Raw genomic sequence first — 11,996 nt, 5'->3', positions numbered from 1 at the left:
CCTCGCGGCCGCACTCCGCTTGAGTGACGGAGCCCGCAGCCAATAGGACGAGAGCGCTGAGCGAGCGCGGCCCCGGCCCCCCCCCCCCCCGCCCGCGGCGGCGCAAGCGGGGCTGGCTGGGCGCGTGGCGGCCGCGGCCGTGCCGGGCAGCGGGGGTGCGCCCCGCGCATGGAGGCGATGCCGTGCCAGAGCCAGCGGCTCGGCCCGCGCCCGCACGACGAGGCCCCGGCGGGCGGCGGCACCCGGCTCATCCGCTTCGCGGAGCCCGGCCAGGACAGCGGCTGCCCCAGCCCGGACAACAGCAGCAGCAGCAGCAGCTCCAACGGCGTGGCGGCGGCGGCCATCCCCGCCGGGGAGGGCGGCGCGGCGCCGCTCGGGCCGCAGCTGAAGCTGCTGCCCATGAACGACCAGCTGCGGGAGCTGCAGACCATCATCAGGGACAAGTGAGCGCCGGCCGGCGGAACCGCGTCCCTGCGCGGGGGGGGAGCGGAGGGAGGCTGAGGGGCGGCCGCGGTCGCAGCCTTCCGAGGGGCTGCGGGGCGGCCGCGGTGCCCGGTGCCGAGCCCGCGGGCTGCGGGGCCCTGCGCCAGTGCAGCCATGTCTGGTGACGTGCGGCCGCTCCGCCTCAGAGCCCGGGGGCTTCTCCGGCAGCCGCCCCGCCTCGGGGGTTTCTGCGCTCGCTGATGGGGGGGCTTCCGCGTATCTCAGTACCTGGAGCTTGCTTCCGCATCATCACCGTACAAAGGAGCGTAAAGCGTGTGCGAGCTTCCACGGACTAGATTACTGTTGGGCTGCTTTAAGAGTATGTTGGCAACCGTGTGCCCCGCTCCCCGCACACACGTTCTGTGCGCTTCTTGAAGGGACAGGCTCCTCAAGGAATTGTGACCGCTCCATCCCCGGCGGTGTTCAAGGCCAGGTTGAACGGGGCTTGCCCCGTTCAACCTGGCCTTGAACACCGCCGGGGATGGAGTGGTCACACAGCCTGCTCTAGCAGAAGGTGTCCATGAATCGTAGAACTATAATAGATAATCTATGAAGATTGGAGCTACCATGTCAAGGGAGATGTAAGAGCCAAGTCGTTGTAGTCTGTTACTTGAGCGAGGTATAATGGGGGGTTTAAGGATTCTGGGACAAGGATGGCCAGATAACAGCTCAAGAGGGCAGCCTGAGCGAGGTAGATTGGGGAAAAGCGGGACTAGCTGAAGTGAAAGTGAACTGGAATCTTTGAGGAGCAGGGACTGGAACAATTTGGGCAAAAAAACCGCACTTCTGGAACAGTAAGTCTGGAATAGCAAGTTTGGAATAGCATAAAGACTATACCGCGGTGGGCTGGGAGGAATTAGGGAGAGGGAGTGTGAAGGAAGGAGTCAGACAAGGACAGTTTATTTAGGGCACATCACCTGAAAGGAGACTGCCTTTTTTGAAGCTGTTATTTGCCACCACTGTCACCGGGAGTCCTTGCTGCCACTACGCAGACATGAAGCTCTTGTTCCAGTTTTACACATCTTAAACTGGAGTGCAGAAATCTGTGTCCCAGTGCTGAATACCCAGTGTGAGACAGTGAAGACTGAATGTTTTATAAGGCCTTACATAGCATGTAAGTGTTGAAGGCTTCCCTTCCCTCTGGTCACATCTGTAGCTTTCGAGTGTTCAGCACCTGGAAGGTGATATTACAAAGTACTGAATTTAGCAGGCAGCATATGACAAGCTTAAGTAGTGGTCATCTATTGAAAGTGAAATTTGCCTGCTGTGATGCAGGAACCACCAGCAGACACAGAGGTGTGAGATCAAGTTTATTGATAGGGTGACCAGGTTCTGAATAAACCCTTCTCTTTCTGCAGCACATTGGCTTTCTAACATCTGCAATAACTAACGCATCGCACTGACATGGTTCTTCCCTTTGTTTCACTTCTGTCCATCTGCCTAGTCTCTGTTGGTATTTCCAGGTTCTAGAGGGCTTAATTTTCTAGGTACTATCTCTAATACAGCTTTATGCAAAGGCAGTGTCTCAAAGGCAATACCTACATTAACGTCATTAGCTGACATAAGCATTCGAGGTCTTCCTGGCACCTTCCTTAGAAGTGGGCAAAGCAGAGAGAAGGAGAGAGAGGAACTCCAAATTCTGCTTGCTGATGGCCTGCAAAAGGTTTTGAGGTTAGTGAAAAGGAAACAGCATATAGTTTCAGCATCTAGGCAACTGCTAGCAATGCAATTACTGTACCCGGCTAGGGTTTGTAATTATTGTTTTGTTGTAAGTAGGTTTTGAACTCTTGCACATAGGTTTAATCAGTTTCTTGTTATAGTGAGTGAAGGCTTCAGCTGATATTGTAACTTTGAAGGTACTTCTGAGTTGCATCACCTTCATTGCGCAAGACTTCGGTAAGGGGAAGTACAGAATAATTCTTGTAAATAATGAATTACTCATAGCAGCTGCAGTGATAGCAAAGTGTGCTGGGCAGTGGAGATGGCACTGTCACTTTCCAGCTCCCTTCCCAACCAGGGAGGAAAACTGGGAACTGCTCAGAAAGGCACGTGTAGGCTTTGTATGTAAGGACAGTAGGGAAGCATTATTTCCGTGTTCTGTCCCAGAACATCAGCTGCACCTCAGTAAATAAGAGACCTCAGACTGTCCTATTGCAGTACTGGTCATTCAGAAAGATGCTATAAAGTGCTGGGCTGCAAGGAGTTAAAATCAAGAGCAGGTGACACCAGAGCTGCCTTAATTCAAGGGGTTTTTTGGTACAGAAGATGGGTGCTGCAGGTGCAGCAATCATCTGAAAAGGGCAGATGCTGAAAGGCAGGCTACTGTGAGGGGAGAGAAGCAGAAGTGGAGAAAACCCAGTCAATTTAGGACTATTACTGAGAAGTAAGGAAGGGCTGGATACTCCCAGTGCAATGCAAGTTAGAATCAGGCGTGCTTACGTGGAGCTAAGGATGGTCAGGCAGATGCAGAATCATAGAATAGTTAGGGTTGGAAAGGACATTAAGGCCATCCAGTTCCAACCCCCCTGCCATGGGCAGGGACACCTCATCACGCTAACCCATGTCTCCCAAGGCTCTGTCCAGCCTGGCCTTGAACACTGCCAGGGATGGAGCATTCACAACTTCCTGGGCACCCATTCCAGTGTCTCACCACCCTAACAGGAAAGAACTTCTTCCTTATATCCAATGTAAACTTCCCCTGTTTAAGTTTTAACCCGTTACCCCTTGTCCTGTCACTACAGTCCCTAATGAAGAGTCCCTCCCCAGCATCCCTATAGGCCCCCTTCAGATACTGGAAGGCTGCTATGAGGTCTCCATGCAGCCTTCTCTTCTCCAGGCTGAACAGCCCCAACTTTCTCAGCCTGTCTTCATACAGGAGGTGCTCCAGCCCGTGATCATCCTCGTGGCCTCCTCTGGACTTGTTCCAGCAGTCCCGTGTCCTTTTTATGTTGAGGACACCAGAACTGCACACAACACTCCAGGTGAGGTCTTACGAGAGCAGAGCAGAGGGGCAGGATCACCTCCTTCAACCTGCTGGTCACGCTCCTTTGGATGCAGCCCAGGATACGGAAGACCTCAGGGACTCTCTTGTCTGTCGTGTGAGCTGCTCAGAAAAGTGGAAAGCTCTTTCCTTGGTCCTGAGAGGATTCAGGGAAAGAAATCCTGGCCTTCCAGTTGGGAACACTGTCCAGGTTAAAAATGTGGCTGGTCATCATGTCCTGCAGTGGGTTCAGACAGCTGCCTGAGTCAGTAACGACCATCTGATAGACTAAACTGACCCTGTATTTCTTTGTTTCATTGAAGTTAACAAGAACTGTGTGCCGGAATGAGGAGATGGATGGGTGGATCACCTCGAGTGTACGTGGGTTTGCTCGTTTTCCCTCAGGCTTGTTCACATCTCTGTCTAGCAGATGCTGAACGGGTGGGCAGATACAGTTTGCACTCTGTGTTGGGAGTGAATTTTAAGTCATGTAATGGGATTTCAGTATTGAACATCTGGGGACGAAGTTACAGCCTCTTTCTGAGGAGGGTATGATCTCAAAGCAATTTCTGGCCTGCACAGGGCACAGCCAGGGCTCTGTGAGCAGTAGTAATGCAGCAATTTGCAACAGAGAGCTCTGGTTTCTGTAGAAGCAAACTCTTTAGCTCAGATTTGTGGTATCATTTTAACTCCTGATTTAGCAAGAGACACGATTTAAATGTAGGCATTTAAAGGTTATTGTTACCTGAGATCATTCCGTTGTGTTCTGCAAAGGCTTCGTACTCCCTGGGGAACTGAGCGAACAATATAGACATGAAGGCAGTAAAGCAGTAGGACACACAGTCCTGACTGCTATAAAGAGTAGGATGATTCAGGAGTGTGTAACTCGCCCGTGATGAGTAAAGATGACTGCTGCAGGCAGGAAGGGTGGAATCCCTTCCACATACCACCCCTAGCCCAGGCACTGCAAAAAGTGAAATACTGAGTGCATTAAATACTGAGGTGCTGCAGGTAGAACCTGGTCCTGCTTCGCCACTACATCATCAGCCCTGAATGGCAGCAGTTTGCCCAATGTCTCAGGTTTTCTTAGAAAAACCATTTACAAATTCTGTTTAGGGAAGCAGCTTTTTCAGTCTTGCCTGCACAGTGCCCTGGGCGTCCCTCGAAGTTCCTCTGTAAGGTAACTGGAGAAACAGGAACTGCTGAAGTGCATCAGACCGCAAACCCTCAGAGCCTACAGCTGCATTAGTGGTTGTGACTAGTACCAAGTGCTAAAGCTGGAATAAAGCCTGTAGTTGGCTTGTATTACAGTACATTCCCAAAACCATTCCTTTTCACTTCTTAAGACACATGCATGACTTTAACTGTACATTAGCCAGGCTTCTGTACCTTCAGAAACAAAATGAAACTCGTTTATATGGTGTAACATCATGTTCGTGTTGTTAACTGTGTGCTACATAGGTTTTAATGCCTTGGATTTTTTACATGTTGTCTTGTTGCTTGGTGAAGAAACTGCAGAAGTTTCTAGCCTGCCATTGTTATTTTCTGTCCTTTCACCTGGTGTTGAACAGTTGCAGTGTTTTCACATAAGCCTTTTTTTCTGGCCCCTAGTAATTCTCTCATGCTGTGGGGTTTGAAATCTGGTCCCGGCTGGCGGTGTACAAGAGGTCTGTCATTTTCAGTATTGCTGCTATTTGCCTGTCATTTTTGTGTACTGCTGTTTCCTGCTGTCCTCCTCCCTGCAAAAAACAACCATAACTGAATAAGTTCACACTTCAGTGCACTGTGCATAAAAACATCTGTGTCCCTCTGGACAGAGGAGTTAATTTAAAGCCTAGTAATTTGTATTAATAACTCACAGTATTCACTCTAAACATACATCACTTGGCAGTCAAAACCGTAGTCCTGGTGATGCTGGGTTTGTCTTGCCAGTCAGGAATAAGCAAACAGCTTGATTTTCACTCACATAAACATAAGATGCTGCAGAATCCTGGGGATCTAATGCAGAACTCTTTTTATAGTGTTAAGAGACATCCAGAGTCTCATGGTTGCAAAACAAGAGAGGGGTATGCCTGCTGCGATTAATAGGAAATGTTATGTACAAGTACCTGCTTATGGTATCAGTGCTTTGTCTGTACTTCTAAGGCCAGCATGCTGTGAGTGGTGGCTCCTTGGAAATTTGTCCTGCTGTTGTGTAGCCAGAGTTGGTCTTGACACGGGAAGTGAGGTGTTAACAACTGCTTTTAACATTCAGGCCTTCACCATGTAACAGGAGGAAGTGAGCTTACTCAGTCCTCTGAAGGGTTCAGAAGCTGCACCATCTCAACAGCAAAGGTTGCACCCAAGCTAATAAACCAGCAGGGAGGTGTTTTCATGGGAATGCTCATTAATCCCTGCTTGTTTTGGTCTCAAGTTCACTAATCTAATCACACAATGAGGGAGTTCCAGATAAGATAGGATATGTATCCTGCTTATCACTTGTGATAACTCTTGTCTCAGGGATCTGCACTGTTACTGTCCTGTGGGTGCTGACTGACCCACAAGAGCAGCTGGAGCAAAGCTCTGTGCCTCTGAGCTGTGGGGAATGTACCAGATCGGTGCACATCTGATCTTGAGAGGTGTGTTGGAGCCGAGTTGTAATGCTAATACAATGGAAAGCATACACATTATCATCCTTGTATTTTCATCCTGTAATCGCTGCTGGTGTAGGGCAGCAGTGTTGGCAGTACTAAGAGGCAAACTCCTGTGTTAGCTCACTGCATCTCAGTCTGCACCACCAGATAGGAAACCCATGAAGCAGAATCTCTGTGGGAGAAATCTTGTATACAGTGGGAGACTTTTCTCTGAACTGCCTTTAGAATATACTGTCCTTGAATTAATGTTATATTTAAGCGGTTTTCTTAAAATTATTCCCCAATGTAAAATATAAATTATTACCTTTTCCAGGAAATCCAGTAGAGGAGACTTCGTATTTTCTGCTGATCGTCTGGTAGGTGAAGACTTCCCTCTTCGTGGTGTCGTGCTTTGTAACTCTTCCATAAAATGGGTCTTTGAGGATGGAATAAACGACAGCAACTTTTCTGCACAGGAAACTGCTCTTTGACAACAACTTACCATACAGGAACTGCTGTTCTCTGTTCATCTCAAAGGGTTCCAGAAACCATGTTGTTACCAAACACAACCACGTCAGGTCAGAGAGCAGTAGTAACCAGAGTACTCTTTAAAAACAGAGGCACAGAGGCTGGACATGATTCAATTTTACTTTGAAATTGTACCTTTGATCTTACAAACAGAGCTATACAATTTCTTACAGTGTAGATGTTAACAGTCGCTTGCATGCAGAAGTGCCTTCTGGTGCTTGTGGTTTATTAGATTAGTAGCTGTGGATGCTTCCACTCTTGGGGGCTGTTTTTTAGCCATATGGTAGTTACTAGCAGGGACAGAGCGCTTTGAAGTTCTCACACATTTTAGTAAGTCAGAACAAAGACTGTTGGGAATGGAACATTTATCTTATTTAAGGTACATGCTTAAAGAGAACCACAGCACTCACACCCACACTTGTACTTCCTCGTGTTCTCAAGGGTGTTTGCTGTTTGCAAATCCACATCGCTAACAATGAAAGCCTTTTCCTCTCTAACAAACATGAGTCCAGAGACTGTTCAGTTACCAGCACCATTTGCTACAGGCAGGTTTCCTGTGATGAGCCAATCTTAGAATCATAGAATAGTTAGGGTTGGAAAGGACCTCAAGATCATCTAGTTCCAACCCCCCTGCCATGGGCAGGGACACCTCACACTATAATCCATGCCTGTCTATACTTGCTCAGGACTTAGCTATGACCACAGCCTCCGACTGTGCATGCAGTGCTTTTTATCTCAGCAGCTTTTCCACCTCCCCCCCCTGCTGATCTGCACCCTGTGAGGGTGCAGGTGCTTGGCAGAGCATCCCATAGTAACCACAGCTGGCAGGTGCCAGAAGAAGAAGGTGCTAAAGAGATTTCTAGATCTGCTGAACTTCTCTTTGGGCACTCAGTGGTGCATTTACATTGCTGCAGCTTCTGGGGCTGTTCTGGCAGCCCCACTGCAGCTCACAGAAATGGGGATGTGAAGATAGACCCGAGAGCCTCGCTGATGGGAGCTGGGGCAGGGTGCATTTTCCCTTTTTTCCATTAGTGTTTTGTGTCGGCAAAGTGCAGCTGCATTGGTGCTTCACTCTTTTGTTGAGAAAAACTTGTCTGTGATGCCTGTGCCTGCTAGACAGAAATAAAGTCAGTTTTGTGACTGCTGGTGAACCACCCCCTTCCCTCAGTTCTGTTTTGTAATGCCTTCTTTGGGTTTGTGGACAAAACAGGCATCACCCCAAAAAGGTCTCTAAATTCAGCTCATAACTACTATTCAAGAGATCCTTCAGGCTGCTAAGGGTTCACCTAGTACTTGTAACACCCGCTAACATTTAGCATCTTACCTCCATTCATAACAAATCCCTTTAAGGTGACTGGTCTCCTTGATTCTACAGATCAGACTTGTGGTTGAAGAGGGACTGAACCAACTGCCTTATACAGAATGCACCGTGACCACTCCAACAGGTATGTGGAGGATTACTCCTCCCAGGGCTAACACTGTAAGTGGAAACTTAACTAATATGGGACCATTACAAGCATCATACAATATCTTGAGTTGGAAGGGTCCCGTAAGTCCAACTCCCTGCTCCTAAAACTGAACAATGTAAGAACATCATCCTGACACTCCATGAACTCAGCCAGGCTTGGTGCGCGGAGCACTTCCCTGCGGAGCCTGAGGCTGGAACAGTTTAACATCCAGGGTAGAGAACAGGGTAAGGTCCCTCCTGGTATTTTAAAAGCACTTACCAGGCTTCTTAAGGGACTTTCTGTTTACCTTTATTTGGCATAGGATCATTTAAAATAAATGCAGAACACCTCAGTTACAAACCACACCCCTGGAAAGCAACACTTCTGTGCCACCTTTCCAATGGGGCTTTTAAAGGTAAAAATAGCACAAGTTCTTTACCAGTTCGGGCTCGTTCCGTTGCCTGTGTGGGCTGCAGGATGGAGATCACTTCATCCCATCTGTGGAGCTCGCTGCTGTCCCCAGGGCACTCAGAGGAGCTCAGTTCCATTCCCATCATGGTCACTTAAAACAGCATCCTGCAGAGGGGCACTGAGATGGGGCAGAAGGAGCAATTGCTGCCATTAACATCTGCTTTTCTTTCTTTCTTCTCACAGGACACAAGTATGAAGGAGTCAGATTTGAAAAGGGAAACTGTGGAGTCAGCATAATGAGAAGTGGTAGGCAGCTTCTGGTTGTTTAATGAGCATGAATTAAATGTTTTGGAAGCCTGTAAGCAACTTCCTTTCAAAACCAGGCAACAGCACTTCTCTACAGCAAAGGTCTACCCAAACCCACCAGCAGTTACTCCCCCTTAGGGATCCTTGATCCCAGAGCATCAAGCAGTGTCTGCCATTAACTTCTTAGGAGAAAAACAGCTGCCACAGATCTCATCTGGCCTCTTCTCTATCAGCTGTTCACTGTGAGAGGCCAGGCCAAGTGTCCTGTGTGCTCCAGCCACTGCTGCTCGGGAACAGGGCTCCAGAAGAACCATGCTCAGGGTTATTTTGCCCAATGCTACAGAGTCCTTTGTGTCTGGGATGTAAAATCCAGTGGCCCCACAGCTTCCTGCACCGCATCCTGCACCGGGGCGTCTCTGGGCAGAGCTCAAAGACGTTCTCCAAACCCCACGTTTGTTCTGACGTTTCCAGCTCGCTCCTTTGAGGGCTCAGTGCTGGTGTGTGTGAACACTGACACCCAGAGCGGAGTGACACCGAGCAGAGTCTGTCTCTGCCCAGACAGAGAGAAAAGGAGAAGAGCTTCAGGTGGTTTTGACACCTGGAATGGGAGGGGGAGAATCTCATTTTGAGCAGTACAGCACTGCAGGGTCTGTTCAATCGCAGCCTTGTGCAATTGTGCCCTTTCTTAGCGTGTAACAATTTGGCGTTGGTTTTTGGTGCTGCTTCTCTTAGGAGAGGCAATGGAGCAAGGATTACGAGACTGCTGCAGATCGATCCGCATTGGGAAGATCCTGATACAGAGCGACGAGGAGACGCAGAGAGCCAAAGTGTACTACGCCAAGTTCCCACCAGACATCTACAGGAGAAAGGTTCTGCTCATGTACCCAATACTCAGTGAGTGTCTGTTTCGTGCAGTTCGACTCATCCGGACAGGGAGGAGGTGAAATTGAAAGGAAAATTGCCACATTTCAGGGGCTTTGATTAGGTTTTTCCCTTGGTTTAGGTGCCATAGCAGGGAATTGGTCAGGCTGTGCCAGAATACGTGTTAGCCAGCCTGCACCAGCACGAATGCAGAGCGGATCACCTGGGCATGCCTGTGTTTGTGAGAAAGGCTGCAGCATTAAGACTTGGTATCAATTTAACTTTTTAATAGGTGCCATGAGAAAAGACTCAAACCATCTTTTTCTCATGCTATTAAAAGACATTTTTGGATTAGTATTAGAATCCTAGAAGTAAATTACTTTAGAATTAAATACAGCTAATACTACCAAAAAAACCCATAATCTGGTAAGTGTGGTGAGGAGTTTGTCAGGATGAAGTAACTTTTCCAGGGCAAGATTTAATTCTGGTTCTACACATGGAGCTCTTAATTGCTATTTTACTATTTTAGATGAGCTTTCTTGCCTCAGGGCTTTAATCAAATCCACTGACTTCAGTGCTCAAACCCAGCAGAGCTGTTTCAGAGTAGGGATGAAGTTCCTTCGTCAGGATACCAAAGTCTTCTACAGTTGATACGTGCAGAGGCGATAGTTCTGCAGTGGGAGAGGATGCTGTTGTCATTCAGTCACACCCCAGCATGAGCACGGATGTCCTTGGGTGGCTGAGGACAAGTTCTCCAACAAGGGGAGAGGGGAGCTATTAAACAGATCACTGTTTCCCCTTTCAGGTACTGGCAATACTGTCATTGAGGCTGTCAAAGTTCTTGTAGAACATGGCGTACAACCAAGCGTCATTATCCTGCTCAGCCTGTTCTCCACACCTCATGGTGAGTTAGCGGGTGTGAGCGGGACAGGAGCAGGCACAGGTACATGTAATGGGGAGTTACCTCAGTGAGTGTTTGGGGCAGTGGTGCAGAGCTGCTCCTTTGCTGGCAGTGGCAGTGCTTTGTGGCTCATCTCGTTTTGGCTGAGTTTAAACCTAAGAGCGAGCAGTGAAACGTGGGGCGGGAAGGGAGAAGCCCATTACCTAATACCAAAACTGCAGATGGTAGAGTATTCCTCAAAGCAGGAACGTGCAGTGTTGCCAGGGCATGGAATGCTTCAGTGGCTGCCTGAGCAATGCCTGTTCTGCTGCTCTCAATACTGGCAGCCACTGGTGGCGCCGAGTTGGTGTGTCACCAAGGGAAACCAGTTTGGTAAGGAACATGAGGTACATGAAGCTACAGAGCTGTGTCTGTGCTAAAGGTCTTAACGTGTAAAGGGGATCCCCAAAGGGAAAATAGATCTTGTGTTGTTTTAAGCATAGGCCAGGGCAGAATTCACTGTCAAAAATGCCACTGAACTGCAGTTATTCTCCTGTTACCACTGTGGTGATTGTACTGGGAGTGTAAAAGTGTGGTAAGAAATAAAAAAACCAAGTAAGAAACCCCCCAGAAAGCAATGCAGTAACTTCAGGAAGTTTTTCCTCATAGACAGTCAGCTAAGGCAGAAACATGAAGGGGAGGTGGAGGAACAGAGCCTGACTTACCTGTGCAGGAGGTCTGCTAATCACGGTTTAACTTGTGGCCACAGTGCTGCATTAAGTATTGCCTTTGTCCTCTCTCAAAAGGTGCCAAATCCATCATCCAGGAATTCCCAGAGATCACCATTCTAACGACAGAAGTTCATCCTGTTGCACCAACACACTTTGGACAGAAGTATTTTGGAACAGACTGACCCACTCGGAGCACACGGATGTGACTCTATGATGTTACAACAGGTTGTTTTTTTCTACATTTTATTATTGGTTGAGGGCATGTTTTAAAATGTTTTTTGGCCAAAGGGGGAAATACTTGACTTAGGTCAGTTCTGGTTTACTGCCTGAACACGGAGTCAGGTTCAGTAACAAAGCACTCTGTCATGACGAAGTCAAGCATCTCAACACTGGGGCTGTATAAAGTGCTACACTCTCTGCTTTAACTTATTTATTCCATAGCCTGTCTTGCGGCTGCTTGCACAAGCAAAATAAACCAACTCAATCAGGGTGTGTGCTTCATTTCTAGTGCTCGCACATCACGCCGGGTCAGCTGGTGTGGCTGTTCCCAGTGCTTCCAGAACAGGGTGTGCTGGGAACTCCGTGGCATTCTTAGCAGCCACACCAAAGCTTAGGCAGAATTTTGTCTTGAGATGCTGGCCCAGAACTCAAGAGAGGACTCTGAATTCTGCTCTGGAACTCAGCTTTTAGCTCCATTTGCAGAGCAACAGGGCTTAGAGCCAGCAGCCAAATAGGGTGCTAGTGGCTCTGCGCCCT

At 48.4% G+C, this 11,996-nt stretch overlaps 1 protein-coding gene and 1 long non-coding RNA gene across 2 annotated transcripts; one reads left to right on the top strand and one right to left on the bottom strand.

The window, feature by feature from the left end:
- Positions 1 to 105: 105 nt before the first annotated feature.
- Positions 106 to 11,729, top strand: UPRT (uracil phosphoribosyltransferase homolog). Its single transcript, XM_065689897.1, has 7 exons — positions 106 to 443; positions 6,410 to 6,452; positions 7,979 to 8,048; positions 8,706 to 8,768; positions 9,501 to 9,662; positions 10,435 to 10,533; positions 11,316 to 11,729. Exons 1-7 carry the CDS (start codon positions 169 to 171, stop codon positions 11,420 to 11,422), a joined length of 819 nt encoding a protein of 272 aa, XP_065545969.1. The 5' UTR covers positions 106 to 168; the 3' UTR covers positions 11,423 to 11,729.
- Positions 4,876 to 9,685, bottom strand: LOC136019579 (uncharacterized). The gene is made up of 2 exons (XR_010614958.1): positions 8,491 to 9,685; positions 4,876 to 7,715 (listed from the first exon to the last, which is right to left on the bottom strand). It is a non-coding gene; the product is annotated as an uncharacterized LOC136019579 (long non-coding RNA).
- Positions 11,730 to 11,996: the final 267 nt, after the last annotated feature.

This window comes from Lathamus discolor, chromosome 9 (assembly GCF_037157495.1).
Source record: "Lathamus discolor isolate bLatDis1 chromosome 9, bLatDis1.hap1, whole genome shotgun sequence".
Classification (NCBI taxonomy): Eukaryota; Metazoa; Chordata; class Aves; order Psittaciformes; family Psittacidae; genus Lathamus; species Lathamus discolor.
Note: the sequence above shows the minus strand (reverse complement) of the source record. Positions and strands in the feature narration are given on the sequence as shown.